The sequence below is a fragment of the Mus caroli genome, unplaced genomic scaffold, assembly GCF_978045245.1.
Source record: "Mus caroli unplaced genomic scaffold, Mus_caroli_1 scaffold_17, whole genome shotgun sequence".
Classification (NCBI taxonomy): Eukaryota; Metazoa; Chordata; class Mammalia; order Rodentia; family Muridae; genus Mus; species Mus caroli.
Genome location: NW_028227272.1, coordinates 91,684,749 through 91,710,612, shown reverse-complemented (window position 1 = coordinate 91,710,612; position 25,864 = coordinate 91,684,749). Strand labels below are relative to the sequence as shown.

The 25,864-nt window shown below is 43.7% G+C and overlaps 1 protein-coding gene across 4 annotated transcripts in view; it reads right to left on the bottom strand.

The window, feature by feature from the left end:
* Nucleotides 1-4,133: 4,133 nt before the first annotated feature.
* Nucleotides 4,134-25,864, bottom strand: part of Dyrk1a (dual specificity tyrosine phosphorylation regulated kinase 1A) — a 120,925-nt gene continuing 99,194 nt past the window's right edge. For all 4 annotated transcript variants that reach the window (XM_085832295.1, XM_021185336.3, XM_085832294.1 and 1 more), the window contains 6 exons: nt 23,349-23,635; nt 21,417-21,563; nt 18,795-18,935; nt 13,756-14,062; nt 12,610-12,734; nt 4,134-7,441 (listed from right to left, as the gene is read on the bottom strand). In XM_085832295.1, the coding sequence (XP_085688421.1) occupies nt 6,821-7,441; nt 12,610-12,734; nt 13,756-14,062; nt 18,795-18,935; nt 21,417-21,563; nt 23,349-23,635 (1,628 nt within the window). In that variant the 3' untranslated portion in view covers nt 4,134-6,820. The remainder of the gene's footprint in view (nt 7,442-12,609; nt 12,735-13,755; nt 14,063-18,794; nt 18,936-21,416; nt 21,564-23,348; nt 23,636-25,864) is intronic.

Sequence of the window (25,864 nt, the reverse complement as noted above, 5' to 3'; positions counted from 1 at the left end):
GTCACACACAGAGATAAGAAGGCCAAGGGAACTAACAAAACCCCAAAAGCCAATGACATCCTCAACTGCAAAATGGATGCTGTGCAGTAGCAAAGCTAGTTACCACAGCTGTGTGCTAGGGAAGCCAGTTACCACAGCTGTGTGCTAGGAAAGCCAGTTACCACAGCTGTGTAGTGGGGAAGCCAGTTACCACAGCTGTGTGCTAGGGAAGCCAGTTACCACAGCTGTGTGGTGGGGAAGCTAGTTACCACAGCTGTGTGGTAGGGAAGCCAGTTACCACAGCTGTGTGCTAGGGAAGCTAGTTACCACAGCTGTGTGCTAGGGAAGCCAGTTACCACAGCTGTGTGGTGGGGAAGCCAGTTACCACAGCTGTGTGGTGGGGAAGCTAGTTACCACAGCTGTGTAGTGGGGAAGCTAGTTACCACAGCTGTGTGCTAGGGAAGCCAGTTACCACAGCTGTGTGGTAGTGAAGCCATTTACCACAGCTGTGTGGTAGCGAAGTGTGGTAGCAAAGGTAGTTACCACAGCTGTATGGTGAGAAAGCTAGTTACCACAGCTGTGTGGTGGGGAAGCTAGTTACCACAGCTGTGTGGTAGGGAAGCTAGTTACCACAGCTGTGTGGTGGGGAAGCTAGTTACCACAGCTGTGTGGTAGGGAAGCCAGTTACCACAGCTGTGTGGTGGGGAAGCTAGTTACCACAGCTGTGTGGTGGGGAAACTAGTTACCACAGCTGTGTGGTGGGGAAGCTAGTTGCCACAGCTGTGTGGTAGGGAAGCTAGTTACCACAGCTGTGTGTTGGGGAAACTAGTCACCACAGCTGTGTGGTGGGGAAGCTAGTTACCACAGCTAATACCCAGCCAGGCTGCAGAGAGGCTGCAGGCTGCTCAGTACTCAGCTAGTTCCAGTATGGTCATGTGGAAAATGCAGGTTTTACTCATGCCACAGATCCATGCTGCCTATACACAAGGCATGTGCACATGTGCCAAGACCCTTATTTGCATCCACTCATCGACACCTTACAAAGTGCCTCCCATGAACATGGCAGGCATGAGGATGAAGAAGGGATCTGCCAGGAGTCACTGGAGCTAATGGGCACTAGCTAGGATTTGAACCATCCATGACTCCAGCTAAAACCTGTAACTACGACACAAATCTTCAGCCCAGGCCCTGAGGAGAGGAAAGTCCACTGGTTGCAAAAGGCCAGAGGACTGAGATACAAGAAAGCAAACCCAGATCATTACTGGGAAATACCCTGAACACATCCTCCTCATGGGACTTCTGACCACTGATAAGATGTCACGCCCAGCCACCTACCACCACATTGGAAGACCACCCAAGTAATGTGTGTGCTTTGTGCTGTACACACCTGAACGGGTGCCTTGCTTGTAATACTGTGATGCAAGAACAACTCAGCAGTCTGTGTGTGCAAACAGTAAAAGCCCCTTTTGGGATGTTCTTGATTGGCTGCACGCCTCTCCTTGCTCTCTAGTCATGCCTGGCTGCAGGTTCAGAACCTTAGCAAGATTTTCTAAAAAGATGACCTGACTTCACTCCAACTTCATGAATCAAACACGGAGTGGGGCTTGTGTGCTTCTGCAAAGACCTCTGACCTGCTTTTAGGCCTGTAGGTACCCATGTGACAGTTCAGTGAGATCACCGGTTGATCAAAACCACCCTTTCCCCACTAAGTAAGAAAGGTGCCCCAGGATGCCAGCACTGCCTACCCTGTACCCCTCGGCTAATTCCCAGCATACACCTTGGGTTTAAACACAAAGCCATTTCCCGTGAGTGGTTCATTTACAAAGGAGCTCATCAACCCATCTTACCCCACCTACATAGAGGTGCTACTCTACAACGGCTAGTGACTGTGTCCTAAAAAGCCAACACTTCCAGTAGCTGGAGATGGCTCAGCAATTAAGTACTGGTTGTTCCCCCAGAGGTCCTGAGTTCAGTTTCCAGACCAATACAGTGGCTCACAACCATCTGTAATGGGACCCAATGCCCTCTTCTATGTCTGTTTTGTAAAAAGCCAACACTTCCAGCCTTGGGCGGGCTCTACTATGTTATGCCTCTTCTCTCGTGGGCACAGGCAGGGTGCCCACAGACACACTTGGGCTGCCGCCCACTCCCCAACAGTCGCCAGACTTTGCCCGATGTGCTCAGCCTCTTCGTTCTACGGGCTTCAGGCAAAGAATTAGGGGGCAGCTGAAGGGATTTAAGATTACAATAAGATAAAAACCCAATGGTAACAATCTTCCAAAATTTAATTGGAACAATCATCAAGTCAACTACTGTTTTCCAGGCAGGGTGTAGGTAGCAAGGTCTGCTTGGTGCTTTTGGAATGCCCCAACCTGAAAGATCCCAGAGCATTTTCCTAGGATACTTGGCAAGCTGGTCTCCACCCTACCTCCAGGCCCCTCACCTCACATGTTCAGAGCCCTGCTCCTCCGTGGCAGCCCCATCATGGTGATTTCTGCATCTTCATCATGGGTTCGTGCCATCTCTGTCCCACACTCAAGGGTGAAGCTGCTTTATTAGCTAGCATGACTCCTTTCTGAGCACTGTTCCTTGAGAACCCAGCCCAGCCTAGCTAGGGTAGACCAGAGAGCTGGGTCAAAGACCCGCGTGTAGCCCACCCATCTGGATGGGGCAGGACTGAGGTGAGAGCAAGCGGGGAAAGCATCTACTACAGGAGCTCCATACAGGAAGAATGTAGGCCAGCGGCTCCCTCTGCTCTGATGCTGAGACCCTTCACACAGCGTCCCATATTGTGGTGCCCCCCAACCATAAAATTATTTGTATTGTTACTTAACTGTAACTTTGCTGTTATGTGTTAAAGATCTGTTACCCAATGGTCTTAGGTGATCCATGAAAGGTCATTCAACCCCAAAAGGAACCCCAGGTTGAGAGCCGCTGATCCAGGCAGTCACTTTGTGTTTATGTCAGTCTCTAGTTGGAGAAAAGCTTTGTGTCAAGATTAAAGAGGAGAGTATGTTTGAAAGTGACCAAGTGCCTGTGTTGAGCCAAGGTTAATGGTGCTACAACAGACCCGTCCTGACCCAGAGCAGCCTGGCTCCTTACCTCAGCTGCCGAACCCAGGACCTGGCAAAACAGAGTAAGAAGCGCAGGAGCACAGCCTGGGTCTGCCCTGCAGACAGCCCGGATGAGCTGCACTCATTCCACCAGTGCCACGCACAGCTTCCACATCCCCAGGCTGTCCTCACACACGACACAGAGAGGCTGGCCCTGGTTTAGAATGCACCATTTGATCTACTTACTGCACATGGTCTCCAGACAAAAACAGACGTAAAAGAGGAGCCCGAATTCTCAAGGCAAGTATAATAAAAGCAGGCCACTCAAACAAAGCTGGGAGGTCAATCTAAAATGCAGTGCTTCCCGCCCGTCTTTACGTGCCCCTCACTGTAAGAACATGACATTTAACGACATGTAAGTGGGAACCAAGGACAGTGACCAAGTTCTGAGGTCTTAGATTACTGCAGCTTTGTTTAAAATGAAAAAAAAAAAAGTAGTTCTACTATTTATTAGGTATAAGTAACTCTTGGGTATGTTGTCCAATATCACAAAATATGCTTGTTACCTAACTAAAGCAGAATCCTGTAACCCATGACAAAAGGCAGTTCTGCTCTGGTACACAAGCTCTGTCTATGAGCACAGTGTCCAGAATCACATTAGTTTCTTTTCTACCTAAGTTTCTTACCTTCTGAAGGCCACTCAACAGACCCTGTGCAGGCTAGCACAGAAAAGAGAAGGCTGTGGGTTAGAAACTGCCTCCACGCGGCAGGGTTCCGGGCTCTGTCTGTACAGGACAGGGCCCCCACGTGCTCTCAACACAGAGACAGTCCTACAGGGGAGCACGAATCAACATGATGACCACTCAGGTAAAGAATCCATTTTAAAAACCAAATTATCTGTTAAACCTCCAATTTTTACTTTCAAAGACACTTGCAGCCAATGTCTCTGTCTCACAAGTCTGTTCCCTTTACATAGGCGACTAGATTGTGCCTGCTTTACCTCCCACACCTGGACCTGCTTCACTGCACAGGAAGATTGTTTTTTACTGTTTACATTTTTCCTTAAGTTAATTTTTAAAAAAGCACAGTAAAGACTCTGAGGACAAATTATTCAACTGTTTATCATACATAAGACCGCATGGCTATAATACAAAGGGGTCTTTTTCATTTAACGTTACAATATACACAGCAAGTCCGGACTAGATCTTACAATCTGAACACAGGTATTTCACCTCTCCATGCTGTTTATGTTTACAATGCACAGAAGTCCTGTAACCAAACTGTGCAGTAAAGCACACAAACTGGACTGGAACGTAACACAGTATGCAGAGCACTGGGTTGTGTGGTTCTCTTTATGTAAATATAGCTTTAAAAACTGCTTTCTTTTTTGGTGCTTGCTAAAATGTGGCAACCAGCACAGAAAGAAAAAAAGAATGACCTGAGCCACGTGGGGTGTGTGGCGCCTGGGGCTCCACAGCCACAGGTGCTGCTCCCTCCTGACAGTGCTGTGCTCAAGGTGAGGCCTCTGTACGGAAACGCTCATCAACTACCAAGCTCAAAACAATCCACAGGCTTGACATTTAATTACAAAATCAATATGGATTTCCTGATTAACACCTGAAGTGTCTGTGTTTATAGAAACGGGGCTCTCCGAGTCTCCACTTGCACTCACAGAGCTTAGGCCTTTCTTTTGTTTACATATAAAAAACCTGCTTTTGCTCAGAAACAAAACAAAAACAAAAACAAAATCAAAAAAAAACTTGACCTAGTCAGCCACGTGGAATTAACCAATAAAAAGTACCGTGGTGTTCTGCTGCGTTGCTTCCAACAGGGTTATTGGCAGAGGTAGATCACTGCTTCTTTCTAGGCTTCTTTTGATCCTGGACAGGGGAATTACTCTATCGTCATTCTCCCAATTCAACTGCTTCAGAGTATAACTCCCTAAAATCGCTCAATTTCAATGGGAACACAGATTTAGCCACTGCCAGACTGTGCTACATGAAGGCAGCGTCATCTCCAGACAAGGCAACTGCTAGTGCCAGCCTGCTTCCTTCAGGTAACTGCTAGTGCCAGCCTGCTTCCTTCAGGTCATGCTCAGAGCTCTGCCTGCTTCCTGTTCCTACTGTGGACCTGTCGGTTCAATCAAGGTCTCAAGTTCAAGTTTACAAGGAAGTTAATCAGGAATACAAGATCAACTGCTGGCTCCATAGCTTCTGGATCCAGTGTCCCTTCCCCTTCAGAAGCCTGAACACATTTAGAATGTGACAGGCGCTGTAATCTTGAATTAGATGTCAATCTATTCTGTCCAGTACACAGATTGCTGTAAATGTATTGGCTATGGATTCAACAACAGTTCCAGTTTTGTTTAAGCAATAGTACAGCCGTAATTTTCAACTGACATTAAAAATGGTCTAGTTACACCTTGTGTCAAAGTGCAGAGCTGCTACATTATTGGTTACAGACATCTATGTGCTATAAAAACAGCTTTGGTACAATAAATTATCAAAAAAGAAAATAAATTTTTGTAAAATTCACAGCATAATTGTGAGGCAAAAAAGCAGTCACATAAAATTCTGCATTTTAAAATGTTCAGGATGAACAGAAGACGTCTTTGTGCAGAAGAAATGGTGGAGACACCACGTGCCGAGAAAAAGCCAAAGAAAAGGGGAAAGCAGGAAGGGACACAGCTGTAGCTATTTCCATCAAAGCAGACCACTAACCCTGTGGCCTTCAACCAAGAAGGGAGTCGGCTTTATGACACACGCAAAGTGACCTTGCAATACCTTACAATTAGTGGGTCACAAAAGTCTATTTTAAAAGAAAGGCCTCTTGAATTACCCATTCTCTGTGTTTTCAGCATTAAGGACTGTCTGCAAACGCATGTCCATAAGTGATTGCATCTGAAATGGTGGGCTCTTCTAACTCCGAGTCCAAATCCGTAAGGCCAAAGGTTATCCCAAGGACCACCACTCAGACCTCCCCAGGACTGGCCACAACCGACCCGCTGATTGCTTCTCAGTGCGCCTTGGTAAGGAGACCGACCAGTCACGTTCCATCCTATCCTCCTGTGGCCTCTCCAGCAGGAGACCCACAGGATCCCATGCAATGGCTGCTTTGCTCCTTAGTAGGCTCAGATAGGAGAGTCCTGATCCCCGCCACTTAGCATGCTTAATGTGCCTTACAAATGTCAACACAATCGTCCCTTTCACACAGCTGAAGATGATGTTTGTGTGTGCTAGAGGTCCCTCTTCCTTACAGTACTGCATTTCCGTGCCCAAGTGTGTAGAGGACATAAAAAAACCCAAATTTCCCACCCCACCCCAACCCAAAACGAAACAAAACAAAACAAGGGAAAAAGGGAAAAAATAAAAATGAAAAAAAAAAAAAAAAAAACCAAAACACCCTTATGGGGCCCTTTATGCAAATTATGTGCAGTGCCTTTTTATTTTAAAATTAGTTGGCAAATGACCAAGACCAACAGCTGAACATTAACTCTTGTTGGATAGAAAGACAAAACCCACTGTGACCGGGAGATGGAAGTTAAATGGGGGAGGCAGAAAGAGGACACTCTGAGCTCTCCGTGAAGATGGGTGGACATGGCTCTTAAAAACTTCATTGTCCCTTTGCAATCTTTTCAAGTTAAAAAAAAAAAAAGTCAGCTTTGCCCTCTTGTAGCGGATCAGTGTGTTAATCTCCTTCTGATTCAAGCAGCTTTGCACTTTTGTTTTTGGGAAAAAAACACCACTTCTATAAAAACACACAAGAAACAAACTCAAGTTTCAATGTAGTCACGAGCTAGCTACAGGACTCTGTTGCACACAAACTCCTGTCATGGGAGACTCTTCTCTATCAGCCCCTTGTCTCATCGCCAGATGTCCTTCAGTCATGTAATGTGCAGGACCTGTATTAGCAGAAAATTGGTATGTTGGATGTCCAGCTATGCCAGTCTCTTGGCGGGGATTGGAGTAGACGGTTAAATTAACGTCCATAGCTCCATTCTGTCCAAAGTCCAAGGTGTTAGCAGCCACTGGGCGGTTCTGATAGGCCTGATTGCCTTGATTACCAGTAGAGGAGGAAGATGTCGAGGAAGAAGTTGTTGAGGAAGACAGGGATGTCATGGAGTGGTGACTGTGGCCAACCTCCATAGAATCCTGGGTAGAGGAGCTATTTGTTGGAGAATTGTAGACCCTTGGCCTGGTCCGGTTACCCAAGGCTTGCTGTCCATGGTGGTGGTGGTGGTGATGGTGGTGGTGGTGGTGATGGGAACTGTTTCCATGGTGATGATGCAATGCGTTCTGCTGAGGGGCTACATGAAAGGTTGTTTCTTGAACAGGATGAGTTTCAACAGTGACTTGTGTAGGAGCTTCAGTGCCTGACCATCCCAGAGGAGCCGGAAACTGCTGGCGCACCTGTGGGAGCATTGTGAAAGGGTTATCAGCACTGTCTCCAAGCTTAAGCCATGCCTGACATGCACACCAGTGCTCACTCACTCATGGGGAGGTATCCCCGTGTCTGCCCCTTCCCTTCTTCAACCCACGGACAGGAGCAGGATATCCTTCCTTCCAAATCGAAGTGCTTGCCATCCAGAGTCTTGCAGTGCGTCCCAGTGCGCATAAAGTATTCCTAAATCCTGACCCCACTGCTATTTCTCCAACATTTCTTTACTTATGTAAGCTCCAATAAGCCCAGGTCTTCCTCCCACCCCTTCACCTGGACAGACACTTCTAGGCATCTGCACTCTTTCCCCTGTTTCTAATCTTTGCTTGGACATCTTTTTAAAGATCAGTGCAGTTCCTGACGCAGTCCTAAGCGCCTGTGGCAAAGACTGATGCTGTGCCACCCTCACTGCCCTTCCCTATCCCCACTTGATATTCTCTTGGCTACCAGCAAGACTGTGGATGGAAATGGAATAAGCCTGTCTAGGTCTCACTAAGCCTGTCTGCTGGACACTATGCCATGGTCAACTGGGCCTAGGGACTGTGGAGTCACAAGCTGCTAAGAGTCGGGTACAAACGACACACCAATAACCTCAACACCTACTTCACTGTTGCACTCACGGGGAGGGAAAACTCCTGAATTCTCTCAGGTGCCTCATTCAGATAGTGTGCGTTTAGTATACTTCACTCAATATGCTTCAATCTAATAAAAGTAAGTCCTTCTCAGTTACAGGACTCTGCTGCGCCGACTGTGCTGGGGTCTAGCACAGAACTTTACCAACCCAATGCAGGCAATACCTACCTCAGAGGGGCACCCCAAGCCTAATGTGCTTGCTGTGTCACTGTGAGCTCTGGAAAGGCAAAGGCTGTCTCTACCACTAGAGTCTAGCACAAGTGGTTAAAGTACATATTCAATAAAAATTGTATGGAACCGAAACTCCTGTAAATCCAGTAGGGAAAACAAAACTGGCAGACGATCTTATAAAGAAAATGCAGGCCAGCCATTCATAGTACAATTTCAGATTAAAGATACTCAACGAGTAAAAGGCGAATAACTAAACCAAAGTCTAAAGAAGTGAAATCGAAACCCTTATGACTCCAATGTTCGTGTCTCAGATAAGAAATACTTGATACTGTAAACCACACTACATGATGGAAGGGCTCTGCTGCCATGGGGTAGGGCCAACTCCTGCTGCCCACCTATAACCCTAGGCAGAGAGAAGAGATCCACCCGGTAGAATACAGAGACCTAACTGCGCCTCCACGCTCTCTGACAGACCTGAGTGGACAGCACTCTACTCTTGCCTGAACCCATTATCACACAGTTAATTATAACATCTTCAATTACAACAGTCACTGACACAATCATAGTGGTTGTAGAGAAAGTATCTAACAATGAGGATGCCTCTCTCCTAAGTGACTAACAGGTAGGCTGTGTATAAGGTATAGACAAAGCTGAACTCGGGACAGAGCAGAATGGGATAAGATCTCATCCTGTTATTCAGAATTTTATACACAATTTTATAAAGATACAATGGTTCTTTGGTATTTTCAGGCCATAGTAGATATCAACAATGAAATCAAACACAGATAAAGGAACTTGAAAGCACCCGTTTTCTTCCTTTCTTCCTTTATTCTTTGGGGGAACAGCAGGGGTGTGTGCATCTACATGCTGCTGGAGACTATCTAGCCAGGGCACTGTGTGCTCCAGGCAATGCTCTACCACAACACTCCAAGCTGGCAAAACTCAACTTTCTGAGTTGTCAAATCATGCAGAAGACAGTCTAGTCATCATGACCACAATTCCTCGTTACTTCACTCCGACTGAGCAATTTACTTCCAACTGTTTCCAGGAATTGAGAAGACAAACCAAGTGTGCATGTGGGACTGGGGTACATAAAGGTTTTGACTATGATATTATAGTGAAATTGACTGCAGATCAGAGAAATGCCCATGAATAAGCTAAGCTATGGAATAGTTAAATGTAATACTGCAAACCGTTTAAAATAGAGCTTTATTTTGATATAGGAAGAATACCAAATCTATGCCAAATGAAGACAGATCTAAAACTGTGTATGTCAGTGTTTATAGAGAGGCTAGAGTATATAATATACTTGGGAAAGGAGTTTGAATGTATATAAATATTGTATCTTCATATTAAATATTACCTGATTAATATATATTATTTGATAATATATAACTAGATTTATTTTTCCATAAAGAACATTTTTTCAAAGACATAAAAGCTATAAATACTAGTTTGTATTACACCAGCTGACATGAAGAAGAGGGCTTCTCACAAACTGTGGTGTGTTTCTTCTTACTACATGACTGCATCAATTATTAAAACCTGGCCAGCCAATGGCTAAGCAGGTAAAGGCATTTGCCAATAACCCTGACAGTCTAAGAGTTTCACTGTCCATCTCCCTTCTGTCCCCAATACACATGAGAGATGACTCCTAGAAGTTGTCCCCTGACTCCAACAGGCGTGCTATGAGTCCGCATGCACCCACCCACGCGCACACTCAGTATCAATAAACAACTAAACACCTCTGCCGGGCACAATGAACGAAGCGTGTCTGTAACTCCAACTGCCTGGGGGAAGGAGAGCGAGGATTATGAGCCAGAAATGCCAGCTGGGGCTGTCCTGTTGGACACCTAAAGTCAACAGGCACATCAATGACTTCTGTAAGGTACGTGGGATATACAGGTGTGTTTTCTGGGAATTTCTATGTATGTTTGCAGTACATAGACCATATACATACATGAAAGAGAGGAACAGAGGATGGTCCAAAAAAGTTTACTAAGTGTGAAGTGTGCCACTAAGCCAACGCAGGAGGAATGAGGAAAGCGTGGGAGGCCCAGCGTGGCACAGCCCCCAGAGTGAAAGATCTCAGTGTGTGCATTCTGAGTGCAGAGAATAAAGAAAGACCTGGGTAGGGGCAGAGCACAAAGACAAGAGGTTCTACACGTTAGTTAGGTCCAGGTACAAGGGAAACAAGGGCTATGAAAAGCAGGGGAAACAAACTAGCCTAGAGTAGCGAGGTTCAAGCATCTGCAGAGTGCCCTCAGGCTGATAAGCACTTAGTCAGGGCACAGGAAAGAGTGTGCTTTAGTGGAAGACAGGACACACATGGTTCCTGCAGTGGAAGGGCTAATTATATATGCATAAAATCAGAATTCACAGCTCACTAACCTGGAGACTAACTCCCTGGCCTGAATCTCTGACAGTAAGTAAGTGAATGTAGGACCATTGTTACAAAGCAACAGGTAACAGGTAAGAGTCTTCTTGCTGCTCAAACTTGCAGAAAGGCATTTACAGAAAGCCCAACACAACCCAGAGGTCAGTAAGTATAGTCAGAGGTAAGTAGGAAGGAATGCTTTAAAAATGGTGACTGTAGCCGGGCGTGGTGGCGCACGCCTTTAATCCCAGCACTCGGGAGGCAGAGGCAGGCGGATTTCTGAGTTCGAGGCCAGCCTGGTCTACAAAGTGAGTTCCAGGACAGCCAGGGCTACACAGAGAAACCCTGTCTCGAAAAAACCAAAAAAAAAAAAAAAAAAAAAAAAATGGTGACTGTAATGACTGGCAGTAAGGGGTGAGACCAAGCAGGAAGCATGCGAGGTCATCTCAAGGCATGGTGGACAGGAACACTGCCCCCAAAAAAAGACAGTTAAGGGAGGGGAACAAAGAAATGGAGAACCAGACACATGCTGCCAAAGAAACCAGAGGTAATTCAGTGTATGTAGATTAAGTCAACCCTGCCAAATACTACCAAGCAACGACAAAGGAGAACAGGAGAGTGTTCTGGACTATCAGTAAGGACTGTGGCTGACACAGGGCCTGCAACTGGGAACAGGAACTTAGGAGCACTGAGCTGCAGGGCTGCTGAAGACAAGTGTGAAACTCTAGGAATGACAGTGTGGTGAGGGAGAGTTACCACAGGCTAGAACGATCAAAGACTCAGTGCTGTTCAACAGAAGGAGCCAGAGCCCATGAAGAAAGGAGACATGGGCCTGGCCTTCAACAAGAAGCCCAGTGAAAGCAGAGAGAGGCGAGCTGTGAGAAAGCACGTCTATAACAGTGCAGTCTGAAGATTGCACACAGGAAAGAGTCTCAGGCCTCTGCCTAAGAGTGGACAAGTTGGAAGCAATTCACAGACAACAGGAAGGAGAAGGATTCTCTGAGGATGGCTGCCTGAGACTTTGCTGAAGACTAACAGTGAGGACAGAACAATGTGACAGTTTCTCCAGCAAAACCAAGTGGCCCAGTCACAATGAAGGAATGACCACCAATCTAGCTCAGGTGGCACGCTCAGAGTCAAACTGTAGCACACGACGCAGAGGAACATTTCTCACTAAGGTCTGATGGTTTTGTCTAAACAGTAAACACCTTCCTCCTGTGCTTGAATACTTGGTCCCCAGCTGGCAGCCAGTGGCAGGGGTGAAGGCCCTACTGTAGGAGGCTGGCTTATAGAGTAGGCCTTGAGCTCTATAGCTCAGCACAGCCCCACCCATTTCCTGTTTCTTAAATGCAGAGGCCTCCTGACCCTACCACTCTGCTCCCCCCCCCCCCCCCGCCTGCGTCCTGTCTCCTCTGACATAAGGTGTCAATTCCTTTGGAACTGTGAGCCAGAGTATACCCTGTCATCCTTACACTGCTTCTGTCTGGGTATTACCACAGCAATGAAACATAGCTAAGATGGCATCTCCACATTTCTATCCTACCACATGTTCCACACTAACTTTAAAAATCACTTTAATATTACAAGTTTAAAAATCCAACACAAACTGATTCAGAATCAGGATGGGAATGCTGGAGGCCACAAGAAGTAACGTCAGGGCCCAGACTGCACAGCTCACAGAGAATTAGTGCATCTAGAGGTCTCGGCACCCACTGAGAGGCAGGGAGGAGGAAACTGCTGTGGTAAATGAAAAATAAACCCAGAGGAGATGGCTGGAAAGACGGTGGTGTGTGTACCCAACGCATGCTCTCACTTCTAACAAGGAGTGGAGTTTTTATTTCCTAAGCAGTGAGGACACCACACCCCTTTAGAAAAGAGGACACAGACATGGTCGTCCTGACTGGCATCCAACACAGCTAAAGCTAGCAAGGCCACGTCAGGAGCACCAGGAACACTCACCTGGGGACTGTGTGTCTCACAGTCCATGGCCTGGACAGCAGCAGCAAAGTGTCCACCGCTGTGTCGATGCTGGTGCGTCGGATCCGACCTGGCTCTCCCACTGTTACTCGTTCCCGAGGATCCACCTTTAATATCAGGACATGGAATAACTTGTGAGTTTAAAGCTAATTTTGCTCGAGTTAGTACTCTAAGACTGCACCGTACCCACTCAAAGCATGGGTAGAGAGAATACTCAGTAAGAGCAGGAGCAGAGTTAGGACTGTGTGTGAATCTCCAGCCTCTGTATAAAATCCTGGATTGACTGAACCCCAGGACTTGGGTGAGGGAGTGCCAATCCCAAGACCTCACTAGCCAGGCAGCCTGGATACAAGAGCAGGCCTCTGGGGTAGCGGGACTCTTATTTCCAAGTAATAAGGAAGACAGTGAGGGAAGACACACAGTGTCAAGACCCACACGTGACCTTAGGCGTACACATATGCACGCTTAGGTATATGCACTACTTAACACATATACAGACACATAAAACTTTCAAGCTATGGTATTAACTTGAAATATAGCACAAAGTAATTGGAGTCTTAGATGTCTTCCCACATCAACTGCTAATACAGCCAGGTTCTCCTCGGTCAAGTAAAAACTTAAGGACGTGGAAGAATAACTCCATTTAAAACCATTTAAATTTTCGGCTATATGTAGCTTTGTTTCTAACTGTCAGGCAGACAATTGTAACGAACACATTTGACAATTAAATTTTCTACTAACCATACAGATGGGGAGGTATGTTTGAGGGTACTGAATTCAGAGCCACACACACTAAGAACAGATTGAAGTAAAAGAATCCCTTGCTACCCATTTACAAAATTCAAAAAATTAGTTTATAATAAATACTCTGAAAGAATTCCACATTGGAGCTGGGCAGTGGGAACACCGGTCTTAAATCCCAACACTCTGAAGGCAGAGGCAGGAGGAGAACTCTGAGTTTGAGGCCAGACTAGCATACCAAGGGGGAGGGGGGGGTCCAGGATAGCCAGGGCTACACAGAGAAAACCTGCCTCAAAAAACAAAAAAAGGAAGGGGAAAAAGTCTCCCACCCCAGTAAGCAAAGAGAAGCATGCACGAGTGAGCGAGCCGAGCTGCGCCGTGGCGGACCTGAGCTGGAGGAGGTGCTGGAGGTGGTGCCTGAAGACTGAGACTGCTCCATCGCAGGGCTGGTAGACACACTGTTACTTGTGTTGGTACCTTCATCAGCTGTCTTCTTGAAAAAACTGTGCTGCAGGGCATAATAAGGTTGAATCCGAGTTTTGGGGTCATAATCAAGCATCCTTAAAATGAGGTCTTTGAACTTCAAGTAGTCAGCTACAGTATGACCCGATTCCCCAGCACGCCGCCCACCAGGTCCTCCGGTTTCTACTCCAAGAATATTATGAAGTTTACGGGTTCCTGGTGGTTTGTACTCCTGTTAGAGAAGAGAGAACAGAAATTGTCTCAAAGTTTGGTAGGAGAGGTACTTCAAATGTACAAGGCTTTGTGAAGAAAGACAATTATTAGAATAGCTAGACCCCACCCGTACCCCACCTCAGTCTGCACATAACACTTAAACATGTGTTTAAGAAGTCCAATACAGTTTTGAGAGAGAGGAAAGGCCTCTGAAGACCAGCAGAGCTCAGCAGCAGCAAACACTGGCCCAGCCTGAAGCTGGGTCGGTCCCGTTTCACCCAGGAACACTTTCCTTATTTTCAAGGTTGTGAAACAAGCAAGCAAGTAAACAGAGTGTGACACAGAAAATCCACAAGTATAAAACAATTACTATGCCAGCTTCTACAGAGCAGAGCAGAATGGATTCTGACCTGCCTCTCTGTATGTAACGTCTGTTTTGAGATAGGTAGGGTCTTACTGCGTAGTCTGGGCTGACTTGCAACTCACTACACATAGAACAGGCTGGCTTCAAGCTCATAAAGCTCTGCCCGCCTCTGCCTCCAGAGTGCTACAACTGGGATTAAAGGTGTGCACCACAATGCCAGCCTTGCACTGGAGAATATGCTGCACTGCCTCCCTAACACTGGCTCATTAAAGCTATGTATGCCACTCAAAGTAAAGGGATTGGTCCATTTACAAAACGGTTCGTCAGCTGCTTAACCACAGGATGGGATTGATAGATACTCATCAGTAACCAGGAACAATGTTGTCTTTCTACAAGTATCCACAGCACTACTGGAGTTTTGGTGACAGCTGTTTAAAGTCCGGAAGCAGGACAAATCACAGCTGTGCATATTCAGCAAGTGGTCTTCCACTGACCACATCCCCAGCCCCAAACAGCTACTAGCAGAAGGGCCCTGTAAGGGGAAGAGGGGTCACAATGCTAGACCCAAGCAAGGATAATTCAGACTAGTCCTGACCACACAGTAACAGCCACACAAAGGCAGCAAAAGAGCTAGAGGAAAATGTCCGGGTGCTGTGGGTGGCAATGTGTAGAGCTCTAGAGCCTCCTTCGGTCATGAACAAACAATGCTTGAAGGGGGTCTCCTCATATGGTAAAAATCCTGAGGCAAACACTAAATGCCCAGAATCAGACCGTCCTGGCCTGACAGTACGAGAAGCTTCTCATTTGCTTCTCATGGAAAATGACACAGCTCACCCATTCTCAAGTACAGAAAGATCGACTGCTTTTAAAAATAATTACAGAAAAAAGAACAGTGTCTGTAATTTAGCAGGGGAAAATGAGTTATCAATCCATACTAATAAATGGCCCAGGCAGTGGAACTGGCAGGCAAGTATTTTTAAACTAATAAATAAATGTGTAAGTTATATAGTTTAATAAGAAAAGGTAGGCAACACATGTGAATTTCAGAAAAAGGAAAACTGTAAAAAATAAGGACAAATACAAATTCTTAAACTAAAATACTAAGTGGAGAACCTGCTTTCCATTTGTGTATTGTGAACAAGCTCTAGTGACATCTTCTTCCTTTCTTTAGACAGCATCTCTCACTGGCCTGGAACTCAAAGAGTAGGTCAGAGGGTGTCAGTAATCCCCAGGCTGTCTCCCATCTCACCTACCCAGCACTGGGAAGACAAATGCACATCATCCCATTTAGGTGGATTTTTAAGGACTGGTCTATGGTTTTGTTGTCAAAAAGCTGAAGCACGTAACTGACATGTACTTCTCTCGTCTGCTGAATACTTCTAACAGCAGAACAGATCTAGAATGCTGGGAAGCCAGATTAACAAACAAAGCAGTGACCAAAAACACAGAGCAAAAAAAAAGTATACAAATTCAAGACATAAAGGCAAGGCAGGTGCTACTGCACTCCCCACTGAAGCGCTGAGGACCTGGGGCAATACTGAGCGTGGCAAAACCATGCACGCAACTGAGAACAAGAAGACTGGACAGAGTGAGTATTGCTAACAGCTGAGGATCTACAAATACATCAGTTCACAAATCCAAGAATTTCAATCACCTCCGAGAACACAAAAGAAAAATTAAACAAAAAGCGTAGGTGCATAATAACCAAGTATGAAGATAAACTGTTTAAGCACCCTGAAAGGGAAGGAAAACCACACCACAGGTAAGAACTGCTAAGAACAAACACTGACAGGAGAGAGTTTAAAACAGACAGCGACTAGCGGACTCCTCAGGCAGGAGATGCTCCAATCATAAGCACACGTTACACACTGAGAAAGAAGGAGCTGGGCTCATCTATAGTGAGCATAGATGCCGGATGGCAAGGGCCCTGCACTCAGTGTGCCTACAGCGCTTTCCTTTCCTTGAGGCAAGCAGTCGACGTGTTCTGAGGATTCTAACACATGCAGAAGTGATGTTTACATACAAGCACTTAAGAGATAGAAGGGAGTTACAACATACAAGTGATATGACAGTATCTAAGGGTAACCTGACATAAAAATGCATGTTGTCAAACACCACTAAACATTATAGCACAGCTGAGTTAAGAGCACTCATTATTTTCTCAGAGGTCCTGAGTTCAATTCCCAGCAACCACATGGTGGCTTACAACCATCTGTAATAGTATGCAAAGCCCTCTCTTCTGGTGTGTCTGACTAGTGATAGCATACTCACACTAAATGAATGAATGAATGAATAAATAAATAAATATTTTTAAAAGCTTTGCATATAGGCTTCTGAAATATAAAAAATTAAAACTTCTAAGAAAATAAACTACACAGTCAATGACAGTGTCTGCATTTTTTTTTTTTTTTTTTTTTTGGGTATCTCTGCCCATACAGCGTGATCAACTGATTGAGGATTTATTTTTGCTGCAAATTTTAGTTTTGTTAAAAGAGAAATAAGTCAGTCACTAAGCTCAACTATGAGAAATCTCACTGTACTTATAGTTAATTAATGGGTAGTAAGTATATGTTAAGATTTAATTAAAAAAGAAAAAAGACTTACTAATTTCTGAAATGCCCCCAATAATCAATAAACAGTAATAATTATAGCTTGATTTGATTTACTCTGGAAAGACAGAGATGTGGAAACCTGGGTGGATGAATGTTCATTTAAGAGGAGAGAGAACTTACACTTAAGACAAAGTGGAAACTGACTATTCTCCAGAAGACAGAAAGCAGCGCTCATCCCTCAATGCTAGCTCAGATTGGCTGGCTCTACCTAGAACACCATTGAAGAAACCTGAGAATTTTCCACTGAGCTTTGGTTCAACAGGAAAATGGGCTGTGACTGATAAACTATATGCATGTAAGAGAGCGACTCCGAGTGTCAGTAAGCAGGTACCTTTCATCCCCTCAGCAGACTGCTATCAGCCTAAACTTGGAGACAGCTGGAGAAGCCAGTATGCCTCACTTCAATATTGACTCGGGAGGTGTCACAGCTTGTACATAGGACTGTAGTCACGGGTATAATTAGGAACTGGAAATTGTGTGGCCTACAGTTATAGTATGGAGTATGGTAGACTGCGAGACATTACAAAGCAGGTATAAAGGAGATACTAACTACGCAGAGTCATTCTCTGAGCAGCTGGGTTATAAGTTCACTTGGAGGTTCTTGCCGAGCACCTCACTTATACAGCAAGTTAAAACTAGCCTGGGCTACAAAAAAACTGTTAGAAAACAAAACAAACAAAAATATCAAAGCAAAGAAAGTACAGCTGAAACAATGTCTTGATGGGTAAAAGTACTTGCTGCTCTTCAAGAGAACCAGAGTTTGGTTTCCAGCATGTACACTGGGTAGTTAACACATTATTCCAGTCCTCAAGGGACCTGACACTCCTTTGTGGTCTCTTTCGGGTATGCACATATATACATACAAATACACACATGAATAAAAAATAAATCTTTAAAAAAAAAAAAGCAAAACAAGAGCCTTTAGACATTGAAAGACTCTACAACTAAGTAAATGTGAATTAAAGCAAAGAAACAGCACCCCAGTTCCCTGAAATGGCACCTGGTGGCAGCATCCCAAAAATACAGGATAAAATAACTAAAAGAAAAAAACTTCTCTTCAATGTTGAAAATGCAGACTACAACTATAAGGTAGTTATAACAAATGCACACCACCTCCAATTATGTCACCCGTGCGTTCTTCTATTTAATAAAGCCCAAACGAAACCAGACGATGTCTGGCAAATTGCAGAAACATAAAATCAAGATGCAAATTTTGTATCGTTTACTCTAATAAATTAGAAGATGAAAACCCCCTGTTAACTTTGTCACTGAGCAAGGAATCGGAAATCTGTCAGAAGACTCCATCATTGACTGATATCCTAAAAAAAGGATCATGAACTGCTTAAATTTAAAAATCATCTTTCTACTTAAAAAATTTAATAACTGACTACAATTATAACTTCAGTCTACATCTATGGCTTCACTCGTATGCACAAGCTTTGAGACTGACTGATTCAGTACTGAAGTATACAGGCTTCATCAGCTGTCTCCAAACACAGGCAGGTAGTAGTCCGTCTGCTTTTACTGAAAGCCAAACAACTCTGACCATTAATTAAGCAAACACTGGCCCAGTGCACAGTCAGCTCAACTACAATCAACTTTTGAACAAAATACTTTCTTAAAATTGATAACTATAATACAGTTGGCAAGAAAATTCAAGGAGCTATGAAAACACAGCTCTGATGAGGAAACAATAAAAGAGAAAAAAGGGTGGTGGGGGAGGGAGAAAAGGGGAAAGGAAGTCTCCACCAAGAGTAAGTGCACCCCCATTTTACCCGTTTTCCATCTTTGGTCTTCTTTAAGCTCCAAGTGCCATCGGGCAACTTCTCAAAGAACTTTCTTGCTTTCGGTGCTTGGTCAAGAATATGAGCAGGTGGGATGCCCAAGACTTCCACTATTTTATTCATCTGATCGACCTGTATTAAAAACAAACAAACAAACCCTGTAATTTCAACTGTACACTCATCCACTTCTGCTTGTCAACTCTCTCCTAGATAAGAGTGCACATATCTGTGTAAGGCTGTGTTGTGTACACTGAGGATGGATACACCGTGGAAGCTGAGGATGGATACACTGTGTACACTGAGGATGGATACACTGTGTACATTGAGGATGGATACACTGTGGAAGCTGAGGATGGATCACTGTGTACACTGAGGATGGATACACTGTGTACATTGAGGATGGATACACTGTGGGAGCTGAGGATGGATACACTGTGGAAGCTGAGGATGGATACACTGTGGACTCTTGAGGATACACTAAAACCAACAGATATAATACATTTTTGCCCTCACATTCTGCACACTCAACAGAAGGGAAGGTAGAGAATCAGCAAATAAGAATACAGATCCACAGTGTACCTTGGGACCTCAAATACAGTGGAAAACACTGAGATAGAAAGGAAGGAAATTTTAAGGGTCAGGTTTTGAAGTTTTAAAGAACCAATAAAAATGTCTTACTAACTTACAGACATTAATTAAATTACAGTTTAAGTGAAAACTATGCATTCATGCTACAGTGCAACTACCATAAGGCTAGAAACCATGCTTACTGACATAATACAGCAGGGTAAACAGAGGAAGAGCCTGTTTTGGAAAAGGCTAACTACAAACATAGTCAAGCCTCCTCAAGGAACTGGTCTGAGCAGGATTAGCCCCAACCCTATGGATGCACAAATCCACAGGTGTTCAAATCTCTTATACAAACATGCTATCTGTAAATAATTTGTGTGCATTCTTTCATACTTGAGATCTTTGCTAGGTTTCTTATAATTACAAATGCTAGAAAAAGTCATTACATTATACTATTTAGAAAATCCTTACACAGGGAGAGGACCAGAACATGTTTAGGACAGGTAAAATTCCTACTATGATGGACTCGGTTTACACCAGTAACAGTTACACTGCGATTCAATTAACCTAAAGACTGTATTTCAACATTAAGACGTAACTAATCTCAAGTTTAATAAAACTTAAATTTAGGTATTTGCACTCTATTGTCTCACAGATAAATTCTAAACATGAAAAGATTTGCCTGGAGTAGTTTTTGACCAATCACTTCTCTACCTATACATATGCAATTCTTTAAACAATTATTTTTCGTTGAACTCAAAGACGAAGAACCTGAAGGGGGCAGAGAGACCACAAAAACTGAGTCTCCATGCATGGGAGATGAGAAGGGGCTAGGGGAAGGTTGCACTGGTGGCACAAAGGCTCCATGGAAAGCTGACTGAGAGCAGTGTGCAGTGCCATCTGGGAGCCAGCACTTCAAGACAGGAAGAACAGTGTAGGGGCAAAGCAGGGTTTGTGGTTGGTGTTCAAGGAGCCGCAGCAAGAGAAGACTATGATGAGTCAGAAGCAAAGGAACAGAGGAGAGGAGACACTGCAGAGACCCCTGCACAGAGTGAAGAGGAGAATGCCAAACACAAAAGAGGACTTTGGCTCTGACAATGAGAAAATTGGGAAGCCACTGGATTCTCAGATGATCTCAGACGATTCTCTGTTTAATACTAAGGAAGTTACCAGTTATAAGATACAATTACTTAAGTTCAAATAAAAACAAATATGAAGCTGCTTCCACCTTGCTCGTGAGCTGAAGTTAAAACTAAATGCAGAGAAGAGGGTGGTGACGGGAGATGGTGTGCATCTGATCAGTCATTTGAAAGATTAAGTTTGAAGACCACTAGAGCCCCAGAATTGAGGGCCAGCCCAGGTAACATGACAACTTACAAAAATCTCAACTTAACAAAAATAAGAACATCCAGAGTTAAGTCATTTAGTCTTTGTTTTCTCTCATATAACTCAAAATTTAGATTAAGATCCTCAATGATCAACTTTTCCACAAAAAGCAAACAAGCTCAGCTGACAGCAAGAGCGACAGTTCCCTTTACTCTTCCAAAAACCCTCCAGCCTCTGTTCTCAGCTTCGGAATCTCTCAGGAACACAAAGTAGCCTGCAGATGTGCAGTCTCTCTAACGCCCAGAATCCTAGTAGATCTCAAACAACTCAGGCAGCATCTACGACTGCACTGTGTACTGCTTTTGAAGGACTAAATCCCAGCATCTGGGTTTTAATCAGGGTTCACAGCACTGACTAGTGCTAGGGTGGCCTCATTTCCTCACCACATAGTTAAGCTTTCTATTATGTTACGTAAACCTGAAAATGTCTATGAAATGCCACTTTCTGGTTAGTTTTCTGTTTCCCTTCAGTAACATATTAAGTATCTTAATTACTAGTTCAGAAGCCTACCATTACGTAACTGACAAAGAAGAAAAATTAAAAGAATGTAAAATAAGATCAACTGACCTTAGACAAATGATCAAGCTCTTAATAAGATGTCTTCCTATGAGGACAACTTTGAAAAGACACTGTCACTACAGAGTACCCTTTACCTACCTCATTGGCACCACTGAACAGAGGCTCTCCAGTGTGCATTTCAACCAAGATACATCCAAGGGACCACATGTCGATAGCAAGGTCATAAGGCATTCCCAGTAGCACCTCTGGAGACCGATAAAAGCGACTCTGAATATACTGGTATATCTGAAACATATTTCAAAGTAGTATTAATTCGATATGCCTTATTTATAGTTATATTCAATATTGAGTTAAGAAAACTACTTATAGCAACAGAAAAGCTAAACATCAAACTATAAACATGTGAAACAACTAAACATTTCAAAGGAATAAGCAAACAAGAAGTTGGTTGAAAATTCAGACGCTATCATGTTGTCCAGTCAGTAATCAGGAGAAACAATGAGCCAAGCCATTACCCTGCATGCTCTGGGGCCTACCTCACCTCAGCGGTAGGGAGCAGCGTGGGTGAGGACTTGGGTTTGATTCCCAGCAAAGATCGAGACTACGAGACTACAAATACCCTAATTGGAAACATTTTGGACATAGAGTGTTCAAACCACACTATGTTTCTGAGAGTTTCTAGGTGAAGGAAGTCACCTACCTGACTACTTTTTGGTCAAGCAGGTTTTTAAACCAAATCCCTGAGGGCCCTCTCCCATGCATACACTTCTCTTCCTGCCACCTTCTGACTCTGACCCAGTACAATACATCCATGGATCTCAAAAATAATTCACATGCAACACCAATACACGTCAGCAGTTAAAAACTTAATGGCTGAAAGGGATAAGTTATCTCAGTTTGTCTAGACAGAGATAATAGTGTTTGATGTTAGGACTGAACATATGATTTAGTTTAAATTGATGGGAAAAATTGCTAACTGAAAAATCTACTGCCAGCGTTGTCACAGTGGGCATGTGTCTCCATACAGTGTGCTTGCTCAGGCAACTCTAGGCTTTTCAGCAGCATCTGAAACTGTACATTTTGCCTTCAAATTCAATTTAAAAATTACCTCCACAATTATATAACTTTGCTATTATAAGATAATTTGCAGAATGACAAAAGCTAAGTCTGCTAACTAAACTGACTACACACTTTGCTCTACTTAAAACCTAGATACAAGCAGAACAAAATAGAAGCTTTACAAGCTTGGAAAGCAAGAACTGTGGATGCCAATAAAAAAATAGTAACACTACAATGTTAGATTAAAATAATTCTAATACCTTTATGTAAATAGAAAAGGCATTAAAAATGAATCAAGTACTAACAGAAGCATCCTTGACCTCATTCCAGAAGACCTGGGGCTTCTGTCTGCATGTACAACACACCGTTGGTATAGATGTCCTAATGCTACAAACTATAGCAGAGAGAGTCTGCTTTCCTGAGCCAGATAAATTAAATCACAATAGTTTTTAACAGTGTAAAGAAAACCAGTTCTGATGTGTTCAATCTATAGCAATTCTAACTTAGTGGGGTAAGGTAAGAAGACTTAAACTTATTTATCAAAACAAACAGGTATACCACCTATGCTGTACCATAGCATGTACCACACCATGATAACCAAAACCATTTGTGTGTACTTCTTGGTGTTTAAGGAACATTTATCTTGGTGACTTAAGAGAAGGAATTTCTAGTCAAGATCCTAGTTTAAGTTAGAATTACTCAAATTTTATATTAAAAGCTCCATTTGAGAGCTATAAATCACCTAATATTTCACTCTTTTATCTCTTTCTTTAAAATTTTCTAGCATTAAACATAATTTTAAATATCCACTTAAAAAACTCTTCCAATTCAAGTATTGCTATCTGGATTTTAAACAGACATCAGCAGGATGTGAAGCATAAGCTACCTGTTCAAGATGAACAACATCCACCAACAGCCTCCAACCGTAAACACATCATTCACGCCATTCTAAATAGCTACGCTGTTCTACCTAATCCTATGTTAAGTCACAAGTCCTAAAGGAATACTTACCCTCTGCCCCAACTGACAAGAGCTGCCAAAATCAACAATCTTGATTGCACTCCGCTTGGGGTTACACAGAAGGATGTTCTCAGGCTTTAAGTCACAGTGAATGATACTAAGTTCTGGAGTCGCAAGAAAAAGCAATGCTGTGCACATCTGTTGCGCAAACTTTCGTGTTAGGTTCAAAGAGACCCCTCGGAAGTTGGTGTTTCTCAACAAATCATAGAGATTATAGGACAGCATTTCAAACACTAAACAGAGATGGTTTCGAAACATAAAGTGGCGTTTCAAATGCACTGAAAGAGAAAAGAAAATTTCACCTAAGTTACACACACTGGTAAGACAAGCATTAGTGTATACTTGGGTGTGTTCTCCATCCCCAGCACCGCACCACTTGGTGCAGGGTGGAAACCGGGTTAGTCTGGAGGTCAGCCCCTAACAGTTGACTAAGAGGATCTAAACCACTCTTCCAAGTTAAACAAGTGCAGTGTCTATCCAAAAAAAATAAGAAATAAAAAATAAAAAATGCATAAGGTAGCCCCGAATGGTGGCACACACCCTTAATCTCAGCACTTCCGGGATAGAGGAAGATGGGTCTCTGAGTCTGAAGCCAGCCTGGTCTACAAAGAGAGTTCCAGGACAGCCAGGGCTACACAGAGAAACCTGTCTCAGAAAACAACAAACAAACAAACAAACAAACAGCCCATAAGGTAACAAAGTACCACCTTATAAACCTCATGTGCTGAGACTGACCATGACAGCACTGCATCTAACCGCCCTGTCCACTGGCTTTGATGAATGTGTAAGCTGTGTGTACAAGGGCTACTGCTTACAGACAGCAGCATACTTTTGTGCTTTAGGAAAACATAGCAAGTATCTGGAAATCATGAAGACTTGGTGAAGACTGTGTTCTTGGGAATCCATAACCTATGTATTTATTATATTCAGTAAATTGAAAAAGGAAAAATCGTCTATAAGACTAAAAATTTTAGAAAAACCTGTGAAGGACAGGTAAGCGGCAATGGCTTCTGCCCTCTCTGAGGTCAGTAATAAACCAGACTGTGCTCAAGTACATCAGGGTCAAATAACGTCACCCAGAGACGCACGCACGCACGCACGCACGCATTCTCACACACACCAGCAAGTGCCTGTAAGTCAGCTTGATGTCAAGCTAACAATGGTAAGAGGGCTCCTCACTATGGTCTCATGGTATCTCAAAAAGAACTCTCTCTACAGAAAAAGAGGACAGTATTCAAACAGCCACTGTGTGAGGATCACACACACACTGAGTCTTGGCACAGTAACAGACTGCCTAGAGCAGCCCACATTCTGTAGCTGTTTGGATATCATTCATGCTATAAGTGATCTAGAGTTGGGATAAGTCCCACAGGAAGCACTCTAGGTGGCTCACATGGAGTCCACACTACTTCTTGACACTGTAAAGTAGTAAAAACTCCATCTTTAAAAGCTGCCTAAGGGAATGTACTTATCTGTTCTTAATCACCTCACAGTTCCTAGGTTTAAAACTAAACACAGCTCCTTCAGCCTCCACAGACACAGGCCCTGTAGGGGTTTTAATCTCCTGATAAGCAGCAACCACAAAAGAAATGCAAAAGCTGACTGAAATCAAAACACCAATGCGATTCTCAAAGTCACTCAAGAAGCTGAGCAACTGAGGACCCCCTTCCAGTGCTGACAGCTCTGACAGCTCTGCACCCTTCATGCTAACCACTCATTTACTGAGAATCTGCAATGTACTCGCAGGAAAAACGTTACTGAAGAAAACTCAAACACAGATACTCATCTTTTTCAATGGATACTGAAAAAAATGGAGAGGTGGAAGAATCTTTCCCAATAAATGAAATGAAACTGCTTTTAACCAGACCACTGTCACTAAATATTCTAGAAAAGAAATTATCCTCTAAAGAAGTGAGTGTAAAGGAAGGACAGGAGAGATTTCAACTCCTGAGAAGGAATTGAGCTCTGACACTCCATGGCACAGTAACCATAAACAAAATCACAAACACACACACAAACAATGAGCCCTTCCCCAGGCCTGAACCTTGAGGAAGGCACACGTCCATTCAAATACAAATAAATGGCAGTTTAAAAAGTTGTATGTACAGTTTGTACAACCTTTTGTGCCACTTAAAATAAGTTACACTACATGGCAGGTGTTTTTTAAAAGTCAAATCTCAAGGTCACCAGAATAAATTTTATCCACCAACTGCCTTAAAATTAAATTGTACCATTAATTAGAAACCTGAAATTTAGGGTACATGTCAAGCAACACGGCTGTGTCTAACGTTCTTCTGTTGCTGTTTTCATCCAATACAGACCCCTCAGTTTTGTTCTGAGTCACTACGAACTTCCTATAATTCTTTTTGTTGTTGCTGTTGTTGATTTTTTTTGTTGTTGTTGTTGTTGTTTTCCCAGACAGGGTTTCTCTGTGTAGTCCTGGCTGTCCTGGAACTCACTCTATAGACCAGGCTGGCCTCGAACTCAAAAATCCGCCTGCCTCTGCC